The 27769-nt window shown below is 45.6% G+C and overlaps 2 protein-coding genes across 2 annotated transcripts in view; both read right to left on the reverse strand.

Annotated features, from left to right (window-relative positions):
* Nucleotides 1-27557, reverse strand: LOC147033617 (uncharacterized). Its single transcript, XM_085857379.1, has 5 exons — nt 26172-27557; nt 24820-24919; nt 7063-7157; nt 5516-5915; nt 1-3305 (listed from the first exon to the last, which is right to left on the reverse strand). Exons 4-5 carry the CDS (start codon nt 5910-5912, stop codon nt 2020-2022), a joined length of 1683 nt encoding a protein of 560 aa, XP_085713505.1. The 5' UTR covers nt 5913-5915; nt 7063-7157; nt 24820-24919; nt 26172-27557; the 3' UTR covers nt 1-2019.
* The window catches only part of LOC147033618 (uncharacterized), a 51413-nt gene continuing 48426 nt past the window's right edge, over nt 24783-27769 (reverse strand). The window contains exons 10-12 of the mRNA XM_085851774.1: nt 26959-27084; nt 26172-26345; nt 24783-24919 (exon numbers count right to left, since the gene is read on the reverse strand). Coding sequence (XP_085707900.1) covers nt 24783-24919; nt 26172-26345; nt 26959-27084 — 437 coding nt within the window. The remainder of the gene's footprint in view (nt 24920-26171; nt 26346-26958; nt 27085-27769) is intronic.

Below are 27769 nucleotides of genomic sequence, written 5' to 3' on the forward strand. Positions count from 1 at the left end.
CCTTGTCTAATAAAAGCTGTCTCTCGAGAAGGTAGCGACGCAAACCAGAAGTTTCAACTATGATTCTGTCCCAAACCATCAAAAGTCGAATGTTTTGGATGTTTGACCTCACCGTGACCTTGACCTTTGACCGATTTTGACCAAAATCTAATCAGTGCAAGCCACCACCCTCCTGAATCACGTGGTGTAATTTGACATTGGTAGCTTCTTCCGTTCTCGAGTTATCCGTACCAAACCATCAAAAATCGAATATTTGACCTCACTGTGACCTTGACCTTTGACCGATTTTGACCAAAATCTAATCAGTGCAAGCCACCACCCTCCTGAATCACGTGGTGTAATTTGACATTGTTAGCTTCCTCTGTTCTCGAGTTATCTGTACCAAACCATCAAAAATTGGATATTTGACCTCACTGTGACCTTGACCTTTGACCGATTTCGACCAAAATCAAATCAGCACTTGCCATCACCCTTATGAATCACGTGGTGTCATTTGACATTGGTAGCTTCTTCCGTTCTCGAGTTATCGTGCCTACAAACAAACAAACAAACAAACAAACATACAAACATAAACGGAAGTCATCAATATACTTCTGAAATCTTTAGATTTCTTAAGTAACAAATAAACAAGCAGTCATAGACTGGTACTTACGAAATCATCAACTTGACCTCTGACCTTGTCTAATAAAAGCTGTCTCTGGAGAAGGTAGCGCCGCAAACCAGAAGTTTCTATACTTAACCATCAAAAATCGAATGTTTGACCTCACTGTGACCTTGACCGTTGACCGATTTTGACCAAAATCTAATCAGCATTAGCCATCACCCTCCTGAATCACGTGGTATAATTTGACATTGGTAGCTTCTTCCGTTCTCGAGTTATCCGTACCAAACCATCAAAAATCGAATATTTGACCTCACTGTGACCTTGACCTTTGACCGATTTTGACCAAAATCTAATCAGCACTCGCCATCACCCTCCTGAATCACGTGGTGTAATTTGACATTGGTAGCTTCTTCCGTTCTCGAGTTATCGTGCCTACAAACAAACAAACAAACAAACAAACAGAAATGGAAGTCATCAATATAGCTACTTACGAAATCTTTTGATTTCGTAAGTAACAAGAAGTCATGGACTGGAACTTACGAAATCGTCAACTTGACCTCTGACCTTGTCTCATAAATTCTATCTCTTGAGAAGGTGGCGACGCAAACCAGAAGTTTCTGCGATGATTCTGTACCAAACCATCAAAATCAAATGTTTTGGATGTTTGACCTCACTGTGACCTTGACCTATAACCGATTTTGACCAAAATCTAACCAGCACTAGCCATCACCCTCCTGAATCACGTGGTGTAATTTGACATTGGTAGCTTCTTCCGTTCTCGAGTTATCATTTTTTGGATGTTTGACCTCACTGTGACCTTGAATTTTGACCGATTTTGACCAAAATCTAATCAGCACAAGCGATCACCCTCCTGAATCACGTGGTGTAATTTGACATTGGTCGCTTCTTCCGTTCTCGAGTTATCTGTACCAAACCATCAAAAATCGAATATTTGACCTCACCGTGACCTTGACCTTTGACCGATTTTGACCAAAATCTAATCAGCACTAGCCATCACCCTCCTGAATCACGTGGTGTAATTTTACATTGGTAGCTTCTTCCGTTCTCGAGTTATCGTGCCTACAAACAAACAAACAAACAGAAACGGAAGGCATCAATATACTTACGAAATCTTTAGATTTCGAAATTAAAAAATGGTGCACAACAGATGCGAGGGATCTCTGGGTCACTCCCGTGAGATCGATCGGTTCTCCTCCACGTTGTGCATCTGTTCAAGCAGAACTGACCAGGGCTAATCAACTACTGTTAAATGTATATAAAGCAATCTTAAAATCAGGTTAAACAAAGTGTTCACGACAAGATGCTGCACCACTCCCCTCCCCTCTCCTCACACCCAGCTCCGAACAGAATTTCATGCCTGTGGCATGGCGACATCGGGGAAAAGAAACAAGTTTTCAGACCTTTGTACAATGATTCTCAATATGTCTCTGACGGTTAAACGAGGAACCGAATCCTTTACCGCATTCACTGCAAATATAGGGCTTCTCTCCTGTGTGACTCAGAATGTGATTTTTAAGTGTTGCTGCACGATGGAATGCCTTTGTACACACCTTGCACGCATATGGGCGCTCAAGGCTGTGTACTCTCATGTGTCGCTTCCACAGTGATAGATTGACAAACCCTTTACCACACTCTGTACAAGTGTGTGGGTGCTCTCCCTTGTGAATACGCATGTGTATCTGACAATTGGAGCGCCGATTGAATTGCTGACCGCAGACTTTGCATTTGTACGGGCGCTCCTCACTGTGGGTCGCCACGTGTTGCTTCAAAGATGATAGGTTAGTAAATCCCTTACCACACACTGCACAGGTGTGTGGGCGCTCTCCGGTGTGAATACGCATGTGTATCCGACAGTTGAAGCGCCGATTGAATAGTTTACCGCAGACGCTGCATTTGAACGGGCGCTCATCACTATGGATTGCCATGTGATGCTTACATGATGATCGGTGACTAAATCCCTTCCCACACACCGTACAAATGTGCGGGCGTTCTCCTGCGTGAACGCGCATGTGCTCCTTGCATCTGCACGGCAGAATGAATCCCTTGCCGCACACACTGCACGTGTATGGACGCTCTTCCTTGTGAATTCTTACGTGTTCGTGATAATTTGACGACTGACAGAATGCCTTACCGCACTCGTTGCAAGTGTACGGCTTCTCTCCCGTGTGAATCCGAATGTGTTTTTTAAGAGTCGATGAAAGAGAGAAGCACTTTGTACACACACTGCATGTATAGGGTTGCTTGCCCCTGCAAATTTGCTTGTGTTTCTGGTGGGTTTCTAATCGACCAAACTGTTGAGCGCACACCTCACAGCTACACGGCTTCTCTCTCATGTGAACCTGAGCGTGCTTTTCAAGGATTGATGAACTGGAAAGGGTCGTCATACACGCGTGTGGGTGCTCTCCGGTGTGGACTCGCAAGTGTTTTTGACAGTTCAATGACATCCCGAATTGTTTACCACGCACATCACAGGATTGTCGTTTCTTTCTCAGGCACATCTTGATGTGTCTTTCTAAGTTTGCCTTGCGATCGGTGCTATAAGGACAATGACAGCATTTGTGCCTCTTGTCGCTGGAAACTGGTTGGTGCCTCTTCATGTGCATCTCCAAATCGGCCATCAAGCTGAAGATTTGAGAGCACGAGGTGCAGGAGAACTTCTTCAAGAGCTGCGCTTGTGTTCCTGTGAAGATCATACCCAAAAGGGAAGGGAGAGAAAAAAAAAAACTGACGTCAGTATTCAAAACATACTTGCAATTATCATCATCATCATCATCATTATCATCATCATCATCATCATCATGTACCATGGCCTACCCAGAGCGTTGGTGCTGCCGAAGCAGTTACGAAGGTACAATTTTGGTCGAGTTTCCACTCCAACTCAAATTTGCTATTTCAGTTGGAGTGGCAACCCGATAGCTCACCTGCTCTTAACGAAGGATTCCGTGGGATCTTTAATGTCCACCGACTAATATGTCGTCAGACTGGATGCCCAGTTTAACATCCAGCTGAGGGATGGGGACACACATCGATGAATCACCCTGGCTATGAAACACTGGGATGGGATTTGATCCCAGGCTAGATAGCTTAGTGGCAAGTTGGGCATTCCTCCACAGGCCATCCTTCCAGCACAACTTGCAATGACAAAGAAGACAAAGAAAAAATAAAAATAAAAACACAAAAGGAAAAGTGATCAAACCGACTGGTTAACGACAAAGCGACTCCAAAAACAAAAATGATGATAAATAAGAAAAATAAAACTCTAACTACAACTACTCAGTAGACTCAGTAGCTCTAACTACTCAGTAGAGCGCATACCATTACGAGGCTGAACGGTTTACGTTTTGTATCCCACCGACAGGCCTGATCCGCATCCGAACGTTACCCAACATCGAATCAATTCATCCTTGTCTACCAGTTTCATCCGCATCCGTCCATAAGGTTTTTGAGACGTCCTGCTCACAGACGAACAGATAGACAAACAGACAAACAGGGGTGAAGACATAACCTTCGGCCACGTTCAGTGGCAGAGGTAACTCAAGTTCATAGAACATCTTACTCCGCACAGGCTTGAGAAGGGTCTGTGAGCGACAAGTTTGATTGGTCGAGACGAAGTAAAATGCCGTCGTTGCTGCAGCATCTCTTACACCACCTTACTGAACATGTCACATTAGTTATTCGCGCCTGCTGTTTGTGTCCTTTATGACGTCCCTAAACACAGCAAGTTTCCTGTTTGAAATTATTTTCAATTTGGTTTCCACTTCCAGACAAGAAGACAGACTACAAAAAACCAAAATATTCTCACTCATTTGTGTACATGCGCATTCGGGACAAGATTCTGTACAACTTGCCAAATTCAGAGATAAAGTTTTGCAAAACTGCAGGTTCATGGTCCGATTCATGTTTTTGTGTTCACAATAGAAAATTCAATTGAAATCAAGTTGTTCCTCGATTATAAACTGACAATTGGAGACAGAAAGGAAGAGTGATGCAATTGCTTAAAGGGAAACCCAAACACAATTTTTTTTTTTCCCTGAAAACCATTGACAAATCCTCTTTTTTCCCGCCTTTGGAATAAACTTCCTCACTCTATTCTTTCCCATTCTTCCCTCCAGGCTTTCAAAACAGCTGTTCACCACCACCTCTTATCTTCCCCCATCCAAATCCTCGATCTTTTCTACCCCCGATAATCCACCCAAGCCCACTTCCTTCAATTCTCCTGCTTTCCTCCCTGAAAGTCCCTTTAATGTCCATCTTCCACTCGCCATGTTCCCCGTCCCATCCCCATCCCTCTCCCTTCCACAGTTCACCTGTGTCTGTTCCCCAATGTTTTGTCCCTTCCACTCCCGCCCCTCTTGTCTCATGCCTCCTTGCTGTGAGTTGTGTGTTAGCTCTCATACGAGCCTCGACCAAGGTATACAAAAAAAAAAAAAAAAAAAAAAAAAAAAAATCAATTGAAATCAATGAGATTCTTGATCATAAATTGACGACTGTAGACAGAAAGACAAAGTGAAGAAATTGCTTAACCCTGCATTTTGCTTCACACGTGCGGAGTAACAAACAAACCACTCAGGGTAACCCTCGACAAGAAACTGCTACGGCAGCACCAATGCTCTGTAAAGCACATGGGCCATCAAAAAAATAACCAGACAGATAAAGACATAAGTGAACAAAGTCAAATACAGTGGATGCCCAATGAATTGACATTCATTGCATCAAAACCTCAAGTAAACCATGTAAGAGAATGGATGACCCAATTTTTTTTTTTAAATATAGAGCAACATCATTTTGCAAAACTACTGTTAGTAGTTCTACCATGACATGAAATAAGTCTGCAACATACAGATATAATTAATAGATTATTTTCAACTCCCTGCAGTTCGTAGTGCTCACCACCCTCCGAGTTTCTTCCGTAAATTTCAGCACCAACCGAGTCCTCTTCTTTGATTTTGATCTGCAGGACTCCACCAGGTCCTCGGGCAGGACTTCCCATCTTCTCGGCATCCTCTCCATGTCCAGGCGAGACGATCCGTTTCGATCCTCGCCCCGCACAGTATGACTCCATGTACCTGCAGAGCTCGGCGTACATGGTGGAGGTGAACGGTCGTGCAGCCAAAGAACAGAGTCGAACTCTCACCGTTGCAGGCTCGGCTCGGGCACAGAGAGCCCCGAGGATCTCGATCCCCAGGCCCGTAACTGCGGCTCGGAGAGACTCCCCCGTTAGATCCTGGATCTCCAGCCAGGCCGGGACGGGACTGATGCTGTGAAGAGCTGTTGTCATCAAACCCATTGTCTGTCAGGAAAGTGCACCGTGAGATCCAAAAGAGAATACATACACAAATTGCACTCTCGCCGGCCCTTCATCTTATGATATACACCTAGTGTTGTCTTAACGGTTATGGTTTGCTGGCTTAAGATTTTAGGGTTCCGAGTTCAAGTCAGCCTGTCGTTCTGTTAAATAACACCAGATGGGTTGACTTAGCCTGTCATTCTTGTGATGCCAGCAAAATGACTACCAGCTAATCAGCAGCACACCCACACTCCCAACAATGGTGCAACCAGCAGCCAAAGGCTGCATACTATATATACATAGACATATATATGTGAATTTACATGGCAATTGCAAGCTTTATGGGCTCTCATGGGGCACTTTCCCGGCAGCAGACATCTTGTGGCCTTTTCAAACAAAATCCTAACCTTTTTGTCCCCCACATCAAAACAGGTCCATCCATAGCTTAATCAGCTCAACTTAAAGGCTGTAGAATCAGCAAGTGGTCTTGATCATGGTCTTGATACTTAAAATTGATAACAATTGCAGTCTTATTCTTTCATATGCTGCACAAGGCTGTGGATAGTATCATTGATTGAGGGTCAGCTGTGCCGCTGATGTAGGTTCGGGCAGGAATTTGAAATTCGTTCAGGGTGCTGCCAATGCTAACCTACTGTTCACGAAGGACACCGTGGGATCTTCAACGTCCACCAAGTAATACTGGCAGACAAGACGCCCAGTTTAACGTCCATCCGAGGTACGGCACACACACTGATGAATCACCCTGCCTGTGAAACACCAGGATGGCAGTTTGTAGCTGGGTCGACTTCACGACAAGTAGGACCCACGGCCACCCAAGCAACGCCAGAGCACCACTAGATGGCACAGGTGAGCCAGCAAGTGGTCACGAACCACTCACTAGATACGTTGTCGGTGCTATGCACACGATTCACTGTGCACGTACTCCCTAAGCTATATGACCAGCAACCCGAGCATTGGTGAATCGGTACACCAGAAAGACAGTGGTGCTCACCAATTAACAAAAATTACTGAATTAATAAGTCATCAAGATGGATTAAATAAATCAAACAAATCTCATGACACTTGCTCACACATCCCAAATCAGGATCAATGGCCAGACCCTGTTGAAAGTCACAAAAAAGGTACTTACAAGTGCAGACCAGCAGAGGGAGCTCACCACCAGTCAAAAGCAGTCGGCACCAATCGAGAGATAACATCCACGGAACAATACCGGCCTAGGTTGACCTACAAAAACAGCACACGTGAACCAATGATCACCTACAGATAATGGAGCAGCGCAGCCACTTCCACAGTCGAACATCTAAAGGTGCGTCACGCTCCAAGGAAATGCCTCCACCATCTGTATTCCACTCTCGACTTCATTCCTGACACCAAATTATATGACATGAAATAACATTCATCACTGGGCGACTCCAAATTGCACGATATCACCTGGCTTGCTCAACCAACTAGAGGAGCCGACGTCACTAATAAGCACTCCAATCAGAGAACAAACCCAGAGTGCGGAGCCAGTATCAACCAACCGCAAGCCCCCAAAAAACACAACCGGCCCCAATCAGCAATCACAACACAGGTGCATGTTACATGTCTGCGGAGCAATCGCTGGAGGAAGACAAGTGGTTGAAAAGTCAGACATGAGCCGAGCTTGGTGTGCGGATATGTGTTGGTCGTGACCGTTACTTTATTTGTTTTTAACCATTCCTCTATGGTTCATACATCCTAGCACGTAAAGATCTTTTTCATCGGAACGAGCAACCACGCAGACCACACATTGGAATATGACCCAACGCTATAGGATACTGTCCATGATGTCACATGCCATCGATTGTGACCTCATGAGAGATGTTAACAGAAATCTTTAAGAGCTCTCTGGAGTCAGGACAGGTACCGGAGGATTGGAGACTAGCAAATGTAACACTGTTAGTAAATAAATACGAAGCTAGCTTGGTGATGTAGCGTTAAAAGGAGCGTGTGTAGTGGTGTGATGGATGATGGGATGAGCACGAGCTAGTAAGAGGGAAACTAGTGAGGTTGATGATGCAAGTGATTGAATGGAAATGTGAATGAGCATTATGGAGTGAATGTGGGACAGCGGTTGGAGAGTGGTTGTAAGTGCAGCATGTATGGTGCGAAGGAATAATTGGGAGTGATTCCTGCCCAAGGAAACCCGGGGCTCGTTAAGAGATTAGGGAACCATAGCGCCAATTGCCAGTGAGGGCGAGGAAGCCGGGAGAGCTTCCCCCATAATTTGGATTGGAGCAGGTAAGCTCGGAGGTGGCATCACAGCATCCTGTGGTTGCCATTGTGTGAGTCCGCAGGTGTGCAGACCTACTAATATAGCCACACTGCCGTGCCGGGAAATTGTGAGCGGGTGCACAGATGAAAAAGCAGAGGGTGAGGCCCGAACCAGTGTGAGCACCAATGCTAAGACCGATGGGTGAATTTAGTTTGAACCACATAGTTTAAAGAGACACATTGGTATGTGCTGGGGAAGTTTAATTGTTGATGTGATAATGGATAGAGTTGTTCGAAGTGTTGTTTTTTTCCCCTTCGCACCATCCACCACTCAGGTAACCACTGGCCGCTGGATTCGCCTGCCTGGAGAAGCCACGAGACATGCAGACGTATATCTTGAACTTGTGCTGAGGTTCGCACAGTTCCACCTTTTCTTCCAAAGGGATCCTTCAGGGGTTAGAGGGATTTTATTAGGAATTTGACACCGAGGGGAACACAAGAGACAGACATTCTAGTTAGGAGACATAGGGATGATTTAAAGTTGGGGGGCTCGGGTAAAGGAGGCACAGATACCACAAGTGCTGACAGACTGTCGGTGCTGACAGCCAAGGACCACACGTGTTAGCACTTCCGGTTCTAGTTTTTGAGGTGACGGCTGGTTCTCTCTAAGGGTCTCTGCCAACTTTCTCAAAGATAAGTTTACGGTCGTTGTTGTTGTTGCATTCTGACTGTTTATTTCGTTGCCTCAATGTTTACTGTGTTCTAGTTTGGTTTGGTTTCAAAACTTGTGCTATTTGTTGATTTTTCGTTGGTATTGTCATATCGGGTTTCACTGAGGCCTACCCATCTTCCCGTCTATGTGCACGATTGTGTTTATTTGTATTTTCTCTTTAATACCATCAGTTATTATTTTATTCACTTTTCCCTCCACCCTCTTTCTAACCCTCCCAACTATACCCTCTTTCATATGTTAAAATAAATAAAAAATACAACAAAAAAACCTTTTTCCCTTCTCACCTTATGCCCCATGTAACCACGTGACTTCCTGTACTGACTTCTTCTTCCTTCTCCTCCCTTTTCCCTGCAAATCCCACTGATCATGAAGGCTTTTCACCACACACCTTCATGACCTTTTCTTCAAACTTTCCCTTAACTCATCCCCCTCTTCCCTAATCTTCAAAAAATTTTAAAAAGTCTTTTTCAATGCTTCAACTTCTTCTTGTTCTTCCAAATCTTGTGTTCAATTCGACCTTTCTTTCATCCCGTGTCTAAAAATTCCATCTGTTTCAACGTTTCCTTTCTCCACTCTGTCAATTCCTCTACACTCCATCCATCTTCCAATATATTTAAATGAGTCTATGAACTACAAATTTTAAAAATCGAATTTTGCAATACTTGTTCATCTTCCATTATTAATCGTTCTTTTTTTTTTTTTCCAACTTCAGTGCAAATTCATCACACCTCCTCAAATCGACCTCCTCCTAACTCCTTCCCTGTTAGACCCTCTCCTTACCCCCCCCCCCATCCTAGCATCTCTTCACTGTCCTCTGCCTTACAAACAGTTCTGCCCCATATCCGCAATACATCGATCCAGTCTCAACCTTCCCCTCTCCCCACCCCTCCTCTCCCATGGCCGTGCCTGCTCTCGTCATCTCCCCTCTCCCTCAAAGCTACCCTCTCACCGCTCCCTCTTCAAAGCAAACTTCTCTCTCTTACCCCCTCAACCTTCTCCCTCAATTCTTCCCCTTCACTCTTCTCCCTTATTTCTCCCCTAATTCTCCCCTCTCACTGTTCTTCACCAAATCTCCCCCTCACCTTCAAATCTCCACCCTCACTCCCCTTCCTAAAGCTGCCCCCTTCACATCTATAAAACTGCCTCTTGCCCCCCCAACGTCTCTCTTCCAACTCATTCCTCCACCTCCTCCAATCTCCCACTTCCCTTTGTCTGCTCTCTTACTACCACCCATTGCTACTCATCCCTTCACCACCTTGACCTTTGTCTGACTACCCATCCGACCCTCTCCCCCAGCTCTTCCACAATCTGTCATCAACTGTCAACAACTCTCACTACCTGCACCCCTCCTCCCTCACAATACCCATCCCTGCACCCAAAGCCTCCTTCCCTCCCTCTTCCTGAACAGTATGGACCTCAAACATCCGGAACCTTCGCTCAAACCTGACATCTCTCCATACAGGTTGCCACTGACAAACCAGACATAATCTGCTTAACAGAAACTTTCCTCCTTAAAGACATCTCTGACTCCTGAGTTTCGCTCCCTGGTTACTCCCTCCTCCGGTATGATAGACCTGAGCCACGTCCTGGCAGCGGAGTTGCTCTCTTCATCAAAAACTCGATTCCTCACACTTCATGCACTGTCCTCACTCCTCCACACCCCCAGGAATACCTCTGGCTACAGCTTCCCCTCTGCTCCCACCTCTTGTTTATTTGTGTGTTGTACCGTCCACCAAACATTGATGACTCCATTTACATCTCGCTCACTGAAAACATGGATCAACTTCTATCCACTCATCCAAACTCTCTCTTCCTTATATGCAGTGACTTCAATTGCCGTCATTCCAGTTCGCTGTGTGTGGGTACCTCTCTCACCTGACATGGTACTTCAGAAAAGGACTTCTGTGACTCATTGGGACTGACTCAACCTGTCAAGTTCCTGACCCGGATCTCAGCCAACGGAACTCCATCTCTTCTGGATTTGGTTTTGACCAATTTTCCAGAAAATATCTGCTGTTCTTCCTCTGCTCTAATCGGGTCATCTGACCTTATGCTTGTTAAAGTGGTCATCTCTCTGGCTGTTATTAAGGAACCACCTCAGCGCTGACAAAGTCTGGCACTTAACTCAGGCCAACTGGTCGTGTCTTCAAGCAGCGATCAAATTTCTAGACTGGTCTCCAATTTCTACTTTCTCCAAGATCAACTCATCCTGGAAATTCTTTCATTCATTCATATTTTCATATATTCTCATTCTCATTCTCATTCTCATTCTCATTCTCATTCTCATTCTCATTCTCTCATTCTCTCATTCTCTCATTCTCTCATTCTCTCATTCTCTCATTCTCTCATTCTCTCATTCTCTCTCTCTCTCTCTCTCTCTCTCTCTCTCTCTCTCTCTCTCTCTCTCTCTCTCTCTCTCTCTCTCTCTCTCTCTCTCTCTCTCTCTCTCTCTCTCTCTCTCTCTCTCTCTCTCTCTCTCTCTCTCTCTCTCTCTCACACACACACACACACACACACACACACACACACACACACACACACACACACACACACACACACACACACACACACACACACACACACACACACACACACACACACACACACACACACACACACACAGATTTATCCCATCTCGTCTCCAGTTACCCTACCCTTCCTTCCACCCATGGTACACTGAAGCTTGTGAAGAAGCAATTGGCCTGAAACAGCTTGCCTTCGCCTCATGGAAGGCAAATCCAACTGAAGGCAATCTCATTTCCTTCCACAAAGCTCGAAACAAGTGTGCGTCTCCCCTGAGGAGAGCCAGTCAACAACATTTTTCTCATCTAAAGTCTGAACTCTCAAACCTGTCTCCCTCCTTCAAATCCTGGTGGCATCTAGTGAAGTCCGTTTCTGGTGTATGTTCCTCCTCCATCCACTCACTTACCTCAAATGGCTGCACAGCTGACACTGCACATGAAAACGCTGAATGCCTAAACTCTGTGTTTGCTTGTAAAGCTTGTGTCCCAAACCCATCGCTTTCTATACCCACCTTACCCAGTCATACCCAGCTGTTCCTGGACTGTGTCCATTTCTCCTGGCAAGGTGGGGAGCTTGCTGTCAAACCTCGACTCAGATTCTGCAACCGGTCCAGATGGCATCAGCCCTCCTGCTGTAAAAACCTGCTCTGCTGCTCTTGCTCACCCTCTCTCTGTTCTATTCACCCTCCCATTTTATCAAGGTCATCTGCCATGTGCTTCGAAATCAGCAAACATTATCACTCTACATGAAAAAGGTGCAAAAACTGATCCCTGCAACTACGGACCAATCAGCCTGCTCCCAATCATCAGCAAGGTTATGGAATCCATCATCGCTTCCGACATCAAATCCTTCCTCTTCTCCAATGGCTTGATTTCTGAAGATCAATTTGGATTTGGACCAGGTCAGTCTACCCTGGACATGCTACTTCTGCTTTCCCAACAATAGACGGAGGTCCTAAATGCCAAAATGAGAGCAGCGCCATCTCCCTAGACATATCGTGAGCTTTCGATATGGTCTGGCATCCAGCCCTGCTCACCAAACTCTTTCTTCTTATTGTATCCAAGGCAAATCCACTCATGGCTCACTTAAAAAAAATTATATGCAATGTCAAGGCTCATATAAGAGCTAACACACAGAACATGTAACAAGGGGAGCAAGAGACAAGAGGAATGGGAGAGGAAAGCACAAAACACTGGGGAATAGACGCATGAGATCTGTGGAAGTGAGAGGGATGGGGCAGTGTACACGGGGGAAACAAGATGGACACTACAGGGACTTTCAGGAAGGAAAGCAGTGAATATGAAGGAGGTGGGTTTGGGGTGGATTAACGGGGGTAGAAAAGATCGAGGATTTGGTAGGGGGATGATAAGAAGTAGTGGTGAACAACTGTTTTGGAGGGAAGAGTGGGATTGAAGAATGTGTGAGAGTTTGTTCCAAAGGTGGGGAAAAAGAGGAATGAAAAAATGAAGGTGAGCAGGAATTCTTGATTTTGGTAGTTTAACCAGGCGGGGGTTGATGGTGGACCTTCAACACCCTGCGGAAATACGGGCGGGACAGATAGCAGACAGAGCGGGGGGGGGGGGGAGGGTTAGGCCGGAGAGGACATGGTGGAAGACAGAAAGACCACTGACCTGCCTACTATGCAAGAGTGAGAGACCCAAAGACTCAGCCTCATCACAGGAGACACCGATGATGTTAAATGGTTTGGTTTCCACAGCATGAAGCTGAGAAATGTGAGAGGCAGGAGCACCAGCCCAGAGGGGTGAGCAATACTCCATCATGCTGTATATGAAAGCTTTGTACGTGACCAGAAACTCAGGTGTTCCAAGGAAGGTCTTTGCATGATGGAGGATGCCCAATCGACAACTGGCTTTGCAGGCTAGCTTGGAGATGTGGCTTTCCCAGGAAAGATCATAGCATATAGTGAGGCCCAAAAGTTTGAATGAAAGGACTTCTTCAAGAGGATTGTCGAGAAAGTAGATGGGGGGAAGGGGGGGTTCCAGACGGTTCTTTCGGAGACACATAGTGAGAGTGTGAGATTTGTCAGGATTGAAAGACACGTTCCACGTGTTGGACCAGTTTGTGATTTTACCCAGATCTGCAGAGTGAAGAGGCTGCTGCTTGCCGATTTGAGGAATGACATGGTATGGCAGAGGGTGGAGTCATCAGCAAAGAGATAAAGAGGATTTTCCAGAGAGTCGGAGAGATCATTGATGAAAACAAGAAAAAGAACAGGGCCCAGAACGCTGCCTTGAGGAACTCCAGCCTGGACAGGAAGAGGGGATGACAGAATTCCATTCAGGGCCGCACGTTGACTGCGACAGGAGAGGAAGTCGGCGAGCCAAGAGTGGAGGTTGCCTTGGATACCACGACCCAACCCAACGTAAAGTAATCTGAAGGAACCCATTGCATTAATTTTCATTATTTTCAAAGGCAGGACAAATGTATTGTCGCACTCAGGGGATAGGCGAGGAAAACCGAGTTAGAGGGAACTACACCTAATCTGTGCATAAGAGTTGGCAGACTCAGGACGATTCTAGTTCGGGTAGGGGGTAATGTTACGGTTTTGGAAATGTATCCTGGGGAGAGCATTCATGTACACATAGGATATCTGAGAATGAATTATTTCATGAGTTTACGTGGTAGGTAGACCTTTGCCCCTTATCTAAGCGTTTGGGGGATGGACATGCATTGAGGTTAGTTTGTGTATCTCTGGTGTGATGTCTTCCTACACCCCCCCCTCCCCTCTGGTACTTTCAATCTTCCTCTCAATCCCCCATCTGCCTTCCTCAATCCATAGTTAATCTGCTTCACCAAGCCTCAATTCAACAACTCCTCTTTCATCCCGTCGGTCTTACTTTCAACCCCAGAGGTTTATTCTTGTCCTGTGTGTCCGTTTTCCTCACCAATCGAATCCAATCATTCTTTTATCATATACCACAAACCACCCGTCGCTCACCATAAACAATTATTCCTCCGGACCGGCACCAAATTATTTTCCCACATTCCCTTGCACCTCCACATTCGTCATGCGGGACAATGCTTCTCCAGAACGAAACAAAGGACAATTATTTTCCCATCTGCAGTAAAGTACAACACATCTCGCATGCATGATACAGTGCACACTGTAGAATGGAAGATTTGCGCGTGCAGACAGGGGCTAGGGACGTTCTCTGCATCTTTCGTGTGTGAGTGGCGAGGTGAGGGCTGTGTTACAGGCTCCCTCAGGGACAGTTGGGTTGTCCACAAGCTGCATCGCAGACACATGCCATTGAACGCGCACCAACGGGAGAGAGGCTTGCATGAGACTGGACTCACAAAAAAAAGCACAGAATGCAGACAGGACAGTTGTAACCTCAAAGCTTATCCTGTGAGCAGTATAAAAAGACCAGAACGTTGCTTGGTTTGTGGTGGAGAGTACGATGCAGAGCTTAAGCTGCTTTCGAGGACGGAACGCACCAGAGACAGCTGGAAAAGAATAACCGGCTACTCGTTTGTTAAATTACTATTTATTGTTTTACTTTGTCAAGTCTTTGTGTTACTATTGCTGTGGAGTGTGATCGGTATTTATATTTCACCAATTCCGTGGTTATATTGCATTTTCGTGTCGTGTTTGGTTTTTTTTTTTCTTTAATCTCTGAATGAAACATTTACATCTTTGAATTGGTCTTTGATTGGTGAGGAAAACATCTTTGAAATCCAGCAAAGGTCAATGCCTGTCAGTGCACAACTTGAACCAGTGTGCACATGGTGTACATGGTTGCCTTAAATATGAAACCAAAAAGGGTATGGTTTTGGCAAGCAATCATTTCAAACAATAACACTGGACTGCATTTGAAATATTGTTTTCAGAGGTCTAGGTTTTCTCAACGGTCCTTACATGTTTTTTGCATGCTGAATTCAGAAATGTATCTAATTTCGCTCAATCAGGTCAAGTTTTTATGCTATCTCAATTTTAAGGAAAAAAATAATCAAAATTTTTGCTTTTTTAATTTGCATTTTTTAAGTTCAAAATCAGACTTACATTGTATTGACAGAAAATGTACAAACTATACATATAATGACACACACGTACACTTAATGTGGAAGAAAGTGCCTTCTCAATTACTTTCATTTCAATTTCAGAAAAATATAGATAAATCGTTGTTCCTGGCAACAGGTCAGGTCAGGTTCGATCTGTGACCTGCTACAGGTACCATGTAAACCTGTACTAACCTGTTCCATGGTCGGGTTGTCGGCGACTAAACCGTCTCCCCCACCAGGTTTTCTGGTGAGGAGGGTGTTTGGATATGGACACCCAGCAGGATTAAAAACAAAACCTGTCAAAGGGCGGAGGAGCTCCTTGTGAGCCAACGGCCATCCATATCTAGTGCCCAACTGTGTCTGCGGACGTCCTCCTGCAGTTGGGTTACTTCTTATTAGGAGGTTGGTGGCAGGATTTGCACTCCAGCCACCGTAAAACGCTTCATTCCGCAAAACGCAAAAACGCAAAAACGCAAAAAAATCTGAAAACCCACTCCGTGGGAGTACCTCCTGTGCAGCTTCCCTTCGCAGGGCAGCTCACCGGATGATGGGATTGGGGCAAAGCCTTCGGGACCCCCAATCTTTGATAGGAGGGAAACCACGGGGTAACATCCCTGGGTCAGATTGCGGGAGAGTGTGTCGGAGTGGTGCTGAGGTGTCGTCCACCAGACGGCGGTCTCCTTGGGTTAACCTGAGGCGGTCCCTTCGGGTGGGTGCCTGGAATGTCCTATCCCTAAGAGAGGATGATCACCTGTCTCTGTTATCATCTGAGCTCAAGTGTTTGGACATCGGGATTGCAGCTCTCTCTGAGGTTCGGAGACCGGATTGCGGCGAGGAAATGGTGGGTGGTTACACCTACTATTGGTCTGGTCGCTCTGATGGTTACCATACCCAAGGAGTTGCTGTAGCTGTGTCCAATAAGCTGACCCCAATGATAATTGAGGTAACACCGGTCAACGAGCGTATTATGAGATTAAGGATTCGTCACTCCTTAGGTGTCATTTCCCTGGTCTCTATTTATGCTCCGACTGAGGCGAGTGATCTTACCGTGAAGGATGCATTCTACGCCACACTCGAGTCTGTGGTTGATCAGTGCCCCAGACGAGATACACTTCTAGTCTTGGGGGATTTCAATGCATCGACTGGAACTGATAGGGATGGTTATGAGGTGTGTGTTGGTCCCCATGGGTCAGGAACTATGAACCAGAATAGCACTAAGTTCCTTGACTTTGCAAGAAGTCATGGACTTAGGGTGGCTGGTTCATGGTTTCAGCGCCCGCAAGCTCATCGCTGGACTTGGTATTCCAACGCTGGCGGTGTGGCAAAGGAGATTGACCATGTCCTCATTGACGGTCGTTGGAGGATGATCCAGAACTGCAGGGTCTACCGGAGTGCTCAGTTCCTCAATACTGACCACAGGCTTGTTGTAGCAACTCTAAAGCTGCACCTTAAATCCTGGAGAATGGTACCATCCCAGCCTAGGCTGGATGTTGCCAAGCTCAGGGATGAGAGAGTAGCTGAGGAGTTTGCGAACAGGCTGAGTGGACACTTGGGGGTCTGGGTGCTTTGGGGGTCCTGAAGAGTTGTGGAGCGCCTTCAAGACCACCGTCCTTGATGTTGCCGGTGGATGCCTTGGAGTTCACCGCAGGGCAAAGAAGAATTTTGTCTCTCAAGGGACACTGGATACCATTGACCAGAGTCGCAGGGCCAGGCTGAATGGCAGAGCTGAGCTGTTCAGGGAGCTGAGGCGTAAAACTGTACGTGCACTGAGGGTGGACAAGGAGGCCTATGTGCGAGGAATCTGTGAGGGGGTAGAGCATCACCTGTGGACAGGTGATTCTCGTCCCGCTTACAGGGGAATTCGCGCATTACGTTCATCCAAGCCCATCCCTCGGAGCACTGCAGTTCGAGCAGAGAGTGGTAGGCTCTTGACAGAGGAGTCTGAAGTGAAGGCCCGCTGGGCCGGTTACTTTGAGTGGTTGTACCAGGCTGATCCCCCAGCTGTCGAGTTGGACGTCAAGTGTGTTACAATCCCTGTTGCTGACCCTCGAATCAACTGTGGTCCACCATCGCTTGTGGAAACACGAGCTGCGGTGAACCAGTTGAAACGGGGCAAAGCTCCAGGGATCTGTGGCATCCATGCTGAACTTCTCAAGGCTGGTGGAAATGCTGCACTCGCGTCGTTGCATGCAGTTTTGTGCTCTGCCTGGAACACAGGCATCATCCCAACTGACTGGAAGAGGGGCCTTGTTGTCCCTCTCTGGAAAGGGAAGGGTGATCGCCAAGACTGCAACAACTACCGAGGGGTGACGCTGCTCTCAGTGCCGGGCAAGGTCTTTGCTCGGATAATTCTTGATAGGGTTCGCCACCATCTGCTTGAGCACCAGCGTCCAGAGCAGTCAGGCTTTACGCCAAAGAGGTCAACGATTGACCGTATCCTTGCTCTTCATGTCCTCACTGAACGCAGACGAGAGTTTCGGCAGGGGCTGCTTGCAGCCTATGTTGATCTCTGTAAAGCGTTCGATTCAGTGAATCGGGATGTCCTCTGGAGGATTCTTGGTCTTCGTGGGGTGCCACCGAAACTGATCGATCTGATGTCTGAACTCTACTCTGGTACTGAGAGTGCTGTGAAGTGTGGTGGTACCGCCTCTGACTTATTTCCAGTTGTTACTGGAGTTCGTCAGGGATGTGTACTTGCCCCCACACTTTTCAGCACTTGTATGGACTGGATTTTTGGGAGGATGTCGGAGAGATCAAGTTGCGGTGCATCGTTTGGCAATGTCAAGATCTCGGACCTTGATTTTGCAGATGATGCAGTCATCTTTGCGGAGACTTTAGACATCCTCTTGGGGGCCCTCGAGGTGCTGAATGAGGAGTCGGAGCCGTTGGGATTACGGATTTCTTGGGTCAAAACAAAGATCCAGGCTTTCGGTGACATCTTGGATGCTGCTGTCCTGTCTGTGTCTGTTTGTGGTGAGGATGTTGAGGTCGTGGATAGATTCACTTACCTTGGCAGTGATATTCATGTCTCCGCAGGTTGTGAGCCGGAGGTCAATAGACGTCTGGGTCGGGCCTGGGGAGTCATGGATTCACTGGATCATGGGGTGTGGCGCTGCCGGTACCTGTGCGGGAGGACGAAAGTCCGAGTCTTCAGGTCCTTGGTACTTCCAGTCTTGCTCTATGGGTGCGAGACTTGGACTTTGACCAAGGATCTGAGACGGAGACTTAATTCCTTTGGTACCAGGTCTCTTCGGAGAATCCTTGGCTATCGCTGGTCGGATTTTGTGTCCAACGAGCGGTTGCTGAGAGAGACTCGGATGAGATTTGTTACCTGCATAGTCCGTGAGCGTCAGCTGCGGCTGTATGGACATGTGGCTCGTTTTCCTGACGCTGATCCTGCTCACCAGATTCTCTCAGCGAGGGAGTCTCATGAGTGGAGGAGGCCAGTGGGCCGACCACGTGCCTCATGGTTGCAGCAGGTTGACCATCATCTCAAGGAGATGGGGATGGGCCTGGCATCTGCCTGGGGGATGGCCAGACGGAGGCCCCTGGAGTACCGGCGGAAAGTGGACGCAGCGACGCGCTGTTCTGGCACATGCTCCCATACCTGACCTGACCTGGCAACACCCAACTTCAATCGCTCCAGCAGACGCCGTTTTCCTTCGTCTTTTTAATGTTGAATTTCATTCGCCTATTGCCTGAAATTTCATTAGCCATTAGCCTATTCAGGGTCTGTCCCACCTTGAAAAAACGGGAGAGAAAAATTATTAAGCAGAAGTTGTTGAAAATTAATCCAATGTTTTTCAGCCAGACATGCATACAGACACACAAACAAACAAACCTTGAACCCAGGCGGTATATAAGCAACAGACTGCTGCCTCAATGACTCATGAAAATTTTTTTTCCTTTGCTATTAAGAGCTAGAAAACCTCCCATTTTGAGCTCTGTCATCCAGCGCAAGAATAAAAGGCTTCCTTTGTTTTCTCTTATTCTTATATATATACGTATATATATATATATATATATATATATATATATATATATATATATATATATATATATATATATATATATATATATATATATATGTATATATATATATATATATATATATATATATATATATATATATATATATATATATATATATATATAGTTGCGGTTGAGGAAATTTGCAAACCACCATTCAGGTCCCGTAGGTGAGATATCTCTGTAAGTACATGTGTAGTTAGCCCAAACCCGTTGTTTAGAGGGAATAAATGTGATTCATTCGGGCTGCGACCCTTTGAGATAGCCGTTTTTCTGTTCTGTCTTTATTTTGAACCAACCACGTCTCAACCGCCATCACACAACAACCACCAACCACAACGCCGCTTCACAACAACAACAACAACAACGCCAACAGCCACGTTCTTTACCTTCACAACTCGCTCCCGCAAACATCGCATCACCGCCATTCCAAACGGCACCATGGCCATAAACCACCACCATAAACCCTCCACCACCTTCACCTCTCTCCTTCTGCGGCCATTCCCGCACCACCTGTGAGCACCGGGCGTCGGGCTGTCCTGGGCTCGTACCGGACGCGCGCCGAGCCGCGAGTGCAAAATGCGGCCTTTCCGAGGAGAATTCGGATCAGGAATGCTACACGCCCACTTCTGATCCGTCCAATCAGCAAGCGCGGGGCGCTTTGGCCCCGCCTCCAGGCACGTCTGTGTGGAATCGAGATATGCAAATTCTCGGATCAGGGGAGATTCACGCCCCTTTTCCTCCATCCAATGGGCGAGCGTGGCTCTACCCCCGAGCTCGTTCTGATCCAGAAATTTGCATATGGGTTCTCCTGCCGGCCGATAAAGCGCCGAGCGCTAGGCGAATCGGAGAGTAGAGTCACTTTTGGCAGAGTCGGTTTGGGTCGAGTCGGTCTCGGCAGAGTCGGTTTGGGCAGAGTCGGTCTTGGAAGAGCGGAGAGTGGCAGAAGAGCGGAGAGAGTTTTGGGCAGAGGCAGTTTGGAGCGCGGAGTGGAGTCGGGAGGCGAGGGCGTCCCGGTGGTTTTCGGCAGTCGGCTGAGGAGGATTGGGGGAAGAGACCGAGGAGCTCGGGTCCGAGGCAAGGAAGACGGCGGTCGGCGACGAGGTCGCGGTGGAATCGCTCGTCACGGGACCCAAGCAAGCCAGCTATACTCTTTCCCCAGAGCATCAACAATCGCCCCCCCCTTTTTCCCCCGCGCTGAGATAGTGCGAAAAGGGGGCCCCGTTCCCACCCCACTCCAAGCAGTGCCAACGAAACCTGCGAAGGAGCACGAAGTCGGGGCACCGCCGCGCTGCCACGTTTGCGGCTCATCACAAAGACACGGGTAGGATCCACCCGGTCTCGCGGACCTGACCGTTCTTTCAGGTCCCGCGCAAATATAGGCCCACAGGCCCCGTCTGCCCCCTTGTCTTTGAGGGTGGCCCTTTTCTTTTGTTTCTGTGTAAACGTGTGTGTGTGTGGCGCCAGTCTGGAGAAGTAAAATTGTGTAAGTGTTGCCGTGTGTACGCGTAGTCGGTTGTAGATCTGCATTGTTGTGTTTCTTTTGTTGCAATTGCTTTATGTGCATAATTGTTTTAATTGTATATGTGTGCTTTCCGTGTGCCGCGGAATAAATGTGCATCATGTTGAACTGTTTTCCGGTTTCGCTTCGTCTTTTCTTTAATTGAATCTCCATCTTGCTTCACGTAAAGGGTTGGTAGTGGGCTTAATACGCCTGATAATTAATCGGAACCGTCGAGGCCGACGATAACACCGCTCGGTTATCCCGATAGTACGGAACGGATCGCTTTAGCGGCCCGTGTCCGGGGTCGACCTGCGGCGAGGTGCGATCGCCCGGTCTACCCTCCGCGTGGGTACTTAGGTAGGTCGAGTTTGGCGAACAACCCTATCCCACGCGGGTGGCAGATTGGCACGATCGTGGTGAGGCCGAAAGGCCCACCCGTGACTAGGTCCCGGTGTTAGTCCGAGAGGGTCACGACAGAATTGTCTGTCCGGTGGGCGACGTGTCGCGATTCGAGTCACGTGGCCGTTCGCACGCCGGCGGGCGCGAATTCGCAACAATATATATATATATATATATATATATATATATATATATATATATATATATATATATATATATATATATATATATATATATATATATATATATATATATCATGGTACATTTTGTACCACAGGCTTCTGCTAGTTACCCATAAACACCTTCTCCACCTATCCCTCCAAAGTCAAGATAGTCCCACATGATAGATAAGGTGCACTCATTGTATTCTTTATTGCTCAGTTATCTGCTTATCTATCTGCTCAGCTCAGTTATTAGCCGAGTCGATATTTATACCAAGCATTTTCGTGCCCCGTCTGACCTTACCTGTTATATGCAACCACATATTATAATCGCAATGGAACCACAATTTCCTTGCGTTAGCCAAGCTTTGAAATAAAATCATAAACGCTACTAGAAAAGCCTTCATAACTTGTGCAGGTGCTATCACCTGCAGGTGACATCAGGCAAGGGCAGAATATTACCGCTTCACCTCCCCCCATGAAGTTCATTAGTGAGCCAGCTGGGTTTCTGTCGGCAATAAAATAGTTAATTTCAATATTGCAAAATTAATTCCGCTGCAGTTTGCCTTTTCCATAAAATGCACTGCATTTCGGAGTCAAATCAATCTATATATTCCTAAAACTCTCATCTTGTATGTATGTATGTTCCCGAAATACAGCCAAAACGGTACACGACAATGCAAAAATTTTAGGCCCACCTTACTCACCATTTTCCTGCGGTGTGCAGTATCAAGTTTCGTTCAAATCGGGCAACGAAAAAATTATTTAAAAACCAATTCCCGATTCAGTCAAGTACTCTTCGGGAGAATTTGATCAATGCAAACAACCTCAGCAGTATAGTTCGCTGGAGCTATCTTTTTTTTTTCTTGAAATGATTTTTTTTCATCAACCGCTGTCACAACAGGAACCCAACGGGTTCACGGGTCGTCTAAGTAATATGCTAAAACTTCACACTTATGCATATTATATTGCTCACAAAGAGAAACAAAAGGTTGAGCCTTATTCGTTAGTCTTTAAATATCTCTGTCGACTCCTCGCCTGTTCCTTATGTGACAGTCAAACACCACTCGCTCTCTTTTCGTTTCACTCCTCCATGAGCCTGAACTTTATATGAAAAAAGACCGCCATGGTGTAGTATAAAGGATCGCACAAGAAAATTAAAACGATACAAAGGCAGTATTTTCTGTACATTGCCAACAACAAAGAAACAAACAAAGACATATAACAAGACAAAAGCAAGCATGGAAAAGCTTGAGAAATAAAGTGGAAGGATAAGAACAACAATAAAAAAATCACAAGAAATAATTTACAGCTCCACCAAGCAGAATATCATCAGAACTACTAAATCCATACAAGACAAGGACAATTGTCTGTCAGCCTCGCCGCTTCAGGAAGGACGGGAGAAGGTAATCAGTGTGTGTGTGTGTGTGTGTGTGTGTGTGTGTGTGTATGTGTGTGTGTGTGTGTGTGTGTGTGTGTGTGTGTGTGTGTGTGTGTGTGTGTGTGTGTGTGTGTGTGTGTGTCCAAATGCAAATCTACTGCAATATACATAGTTCATTCTCCTGTAATCTACATGTCCCAGCAAGTCTGTCTGTCTGTCTGTCTGTCTGTCTGTCTGTCTGTCTGTCTGTCTGTCTGTCTGTCTGTCTGTCTCTCTCTCTCTCTCTCTCTCTCTCTCTCTCTCTCTCTCTCTCTCTCTCTCTCTCTCTCTCTCTCTCTCTCTTTCTCTCTCTCTCTCTCTCTCGATTTGCGGAATCAAAATCCAAGCAGTGGTCTTGTAACTTCATAAACGTAGGGTGTGTCATAAAATAAACCATTTCTTCAGGGAATGCTGGTTATCTGATCTTTTTGCATTTCGTTATCAGGAAAACAATTATGAAGGCTTACCTGAGGCAAGTTCAACTTGCAGACACTTGTATATCACGTGACACTTATATATCACATGGAAGAGTAATTCTCTGCCTCACATACAAAATTTACTACTTTTGTCAATCTTTCTTGCTTGAACTTATCATTATGTTTGGGCTTGTTTACCGATCTGCTTTTGTTGTTGTTTTCACTTGGAGGATGGCCAGGCAGTTTCAGTTGATGCCTCTCAGTAAAATCTCCAGCCTATAGTCGTGTGTGTGTGTGTGTGTGTGTGTGTGTGTGTGTGTGTGTGTGTGTGTGTGTGTGTGTGTGTGTGTGTGTGTGTGTGTGTGTGTGTGATCGAGATCAGACCCCATAACTGTCATGGGTACCACACCACCAGCGATTGCTGCATGCATCCTGACCAACAGGAAATGCCTGCCACACATAAACCTGCCTGTGGTACACTGATAGGCTGTTTAGCCAGAATGCAACTATGCAACTGTTTAGCCAGAAGAGCCTTTTAAAAATTCACATTGTTCCTGACTGCTCCTAGAACTGTTTCATGTACCACGCAAACATTCTCATCCCAGCACGTCACAGGCAGGGTGTTGCTTCAATGAGTACAATGTACTGTGGGTATGTTAAGCCAGTTGCTCTGTCTGTTAGCATTCAATGGTGCAGGTTAAAGATCCCAAGGAACCATCGGCATACTTCCACCCCAAAACATGATTGAAGCCAGCACAACGCTTCAGTATCGGCACTCATCCATGTGAACTCACGTGATCTTGACAATTTAAGGATGAACTAAACCCCTTACCGCATATCGTGCACGTGTATGGGTGCTCGCCCAAGTGACTTCGTATGTGCTTCTGACAGTTTGATGACGTACTGAATTCCTTACCACACACACTGCAGGTATATGGTTTCTCTCCTGTGTGGATCCGAGTGTGCTGTCGAAGAGTCGAGGAATCGGAGAACGTCTTTGTGCAGATGGTACAAGTGTATGAGCGCTCCCCCGTGTGAAGTCGCGTGTGCCTCTGACAGCTAGATGACTGACTGAACCCCTTACCACAAACGCTGTAGGTGTATGGTTTCTCCCCCGTGTGAATCTGGACATACTTTCGAAGATTTGCCGTATTAGGAAATGTCTTTGCACACACTGTGCACATGTACGGTGGCTCTCCGGTATGAACTCGCATGTGTATCTGACAGCTCGATGACCAACTAAATTCCCTTCCACACACTGCACATGTGTATGGACGTTCTCCTGTATGAATCCTCATGTGTCTCTGACAGTGTGATGACTGATTGAATCCCTTACCACACACGCTGCAGGTGTACGGTTTGTCCTCCATGTGGATTTCAATGTGCATCACAAAAGCAATTTTATCCTATGTGCGAAAAGACAATCTGTGCATTTGTACAAACCTGCAAAACGGTAGGTGACTCTCCATGTGCACCTGCAAGGCAGACTCAGTGGTGCACCTGTGAGAGCAAACAGTGCAGGGGAACTTCCTCAGGAGCATCCCTGTGAAGATCATTCACACAAAAAGAAGAAAAACAAGAAAAAGAGCAATCAGAGATTGCAGACCCTCGCCAGGACTTGTTTTGTGTGGTGTGTTGTGTAGTTTTGTGTGGTGTGTTTTGTGTGGTGTTTGTGTACTGCTGTTACTTAATAAGATACATAATTAGAACTGCCACTTTATAAATGCTGGCAGTGATGACTGGTTCAGCCATTTCAGAGAAGAAGATTTCTGAAGGTTTAAAAAAAAAAAACAATATGGCTGCCAAATCACGTGACGGTTGACGTCATCAAAAAAATTTTGTGGACCATTTCATCCATAGATGACCCTCAAAACTTTTCATACTGATCGGATGTAGCATTCTACATATGCAATTATGACGTCATAGCGAAAGCACCGATGACATCATTAAAAAAAACACACATTCTCCATGCGGAGTATGTGTGCCAAGTTTCAATTTGTGCCAAGTTTTAGTTTGTGCCAAGTTTCAATTTTTTTCCTTGGTGCGGTTTGAGATAGAGGTCCAAAGTTTTTCCAATATGTCTGCCACACCACGTGACCGATGAAGTCATAATTATCATTAAAACATTCTACACGAATAGTCGCACCAATGGTGAAAATTTTGTCTCAATCTGACAAGCGGTTGCGGAGAAAAACACGAAAGTTCTGTGCGGTAGTGAAGCTTAATTCATGATCTGCAAATGCTAAGGACGAACATTCCTCCGATTAAAAAGAGAGGTTGTCCAAACGTCCAGTTTACAATCAGAAGCATCACAAAGATCAAGGCAGTAAATTTTGGAAAAAAAGTAAAAATAAAAAAATTCAGGGAAGAATTAAGCATGTGCTACGCAGAGGCATCACTTTTAGTGCATAAAAGAACCACAGAATTGTTATAACTGAGAAAGTAAACAAAATCGAGATTTCATTTAATGGAAGGGTTTTCATCCAAAATCACTAGGTGGTTGTGCTTCTGTTTAGTTGTTCATTTTTTTTTGGTAATCCTTGGACATTTTGACGAATTTAGACTCAATATTCTTTGGTACACTCGATGGTGTAAATAGTGCTCTTCCTCTGTGACGTCAGCATACCTCAATCAATATTTTGTAGATTTAATCCATTATTTTGAGATGCTTTCTGATTTCAAGTTGTCCGATATTTATGCAGCACTACCTCCGCCAGTTTGTGGTGTCCGGTTATGATTAAATGTACGTCATAAATTCTGGAAATGAACTCGCCCATAGTTCTTCTATGACGTACCATCCTCCCACTCCGTCGCCTCCTCTTCAGGACCGACAGAGTCATCTTTAACCTCGATATGCAGGACTCCAGTAGGTCTTCCCATCTCCTCGACGTCCTTTCCACGTCTCGGCATTGCAGTCCTTTCCGGTACTCGCCAAGCACTGCACGACTCCATGTGGGCCAGTTTCCAAACTATGGTGCACAGGGGGTCAAAATAGAAGTACTTTGATCATGATGAAACTCATTTTTTCCAGAAAGTAGACATACTGAGCTTTCTAAAACTGTATAGTTTTCCGATGTTTCATTCGCTTAGGTACCAGATAATTGCAATCTAAAGTAGCGGCGATGCATTTTTTTCATGCATTTCACACCCAAACATAACAGTGAATATCTTCTCATATATTGCTTAGCAATTTATTTGTTGCCAACGCAAGGGACGACGTGGTCACAGTGTTTTAGATTTTATCAGTTTCTGCTGCATTCGCTGCCGAATAAAGCGAATTTTCAACAATTTAAGCATGAAAAACTCATATACTCCCTACAATTTGTACAAATTATTGGCAATGCGATTCCAGAATATTATATAAAATAATTTAATACCATTGTTAGTACTGTTACTTGAAAGAGAAACATAAATTTGTGCATGTGCTACAAAAGCGTGACGTTTCAGACATTTAACATCAATATTTTCACTCCCAGCTGTTTCATCACTGGTTATGGTATATCGAAAAATTAAGTCTCATTTGTTACAGCAGAGTTTGTTCTCATAGTTTCATTTATTTTTTTTTTCAAATATAACACTTACATTTTCTGATATAATACTTCAAACTTGATGTTCCAAAAATGTGACGTTTCAGGCAATCAGAGGTCCATAATTTCATCGGACTTTGTGCCAATTCGAGCCATTTTGTCTTGAAGACCTGATGCTTTTCTGTAAAATAGACATCTTCAGCTCTCATATAAAATCAACAGTTGTCGATATCACATTTTTGTTGTGTTATCGGCCACTCAGAAAAGTACTGAACAATTTGTAACGGCGTTTGCCAATTTTCACGATTTTGGCTCATATTGTCTATGATGTACATTTTCCACTGCAGCGTCACCATAGGTATCTCAAACCATAGGCAGTAGGTATACAGTTGATACTTGCATGGAAATCTAAGGCTTCTTGGTGCTTTGAAGTGTTGTTTTGACACCCATTTTGTGATAACTGACTATTTTGCAAAATGGAAAAAGCCACTTTTTTGAATTTATCTGTTTCTAGTTTTTCATGTATTGCTTTCATATCATACAAAGTATATATTTTCTGAAAGCTTGAACCTTGTTCTATCTGATAAACATCACTTTAGCTGAAAATAATCATCTGTATGCTCACACTAGGGGATTAAACATGGTTGTTCCACAAAAGGGAATTTTGTGGAACACAAAACCGACAGAGCTTGGCGTACATGGTGCAGGTGAACTTTCGTGCAGACAAAGAACCGAGTCGAATCCTCATTGGAGCGCGTTTGGCGCAGGTACAGAGAGCTATGAGGATCTCGATCCCCAGACCCGTAACCACGGCTCGGAGCGACACCTCCGTTAAACCCTGGACCTCCAGCCAGGTCGGGACCGGA

This window comes from Eptatretus burgeri, chromosome 2 (assembly GCF_056783735.1).
Source record: "Eptatretus burgeri isolate ZD-2024b chromosome 2, Ebu_testis_v1, whole genome shotgun sequence".
Lineage (NCBI taxonomy): Eukaryota > Metazoa > Chordata > Myxini > Myxiniformes > Myxinidae > Eptatretus > Eptatretus burgeri.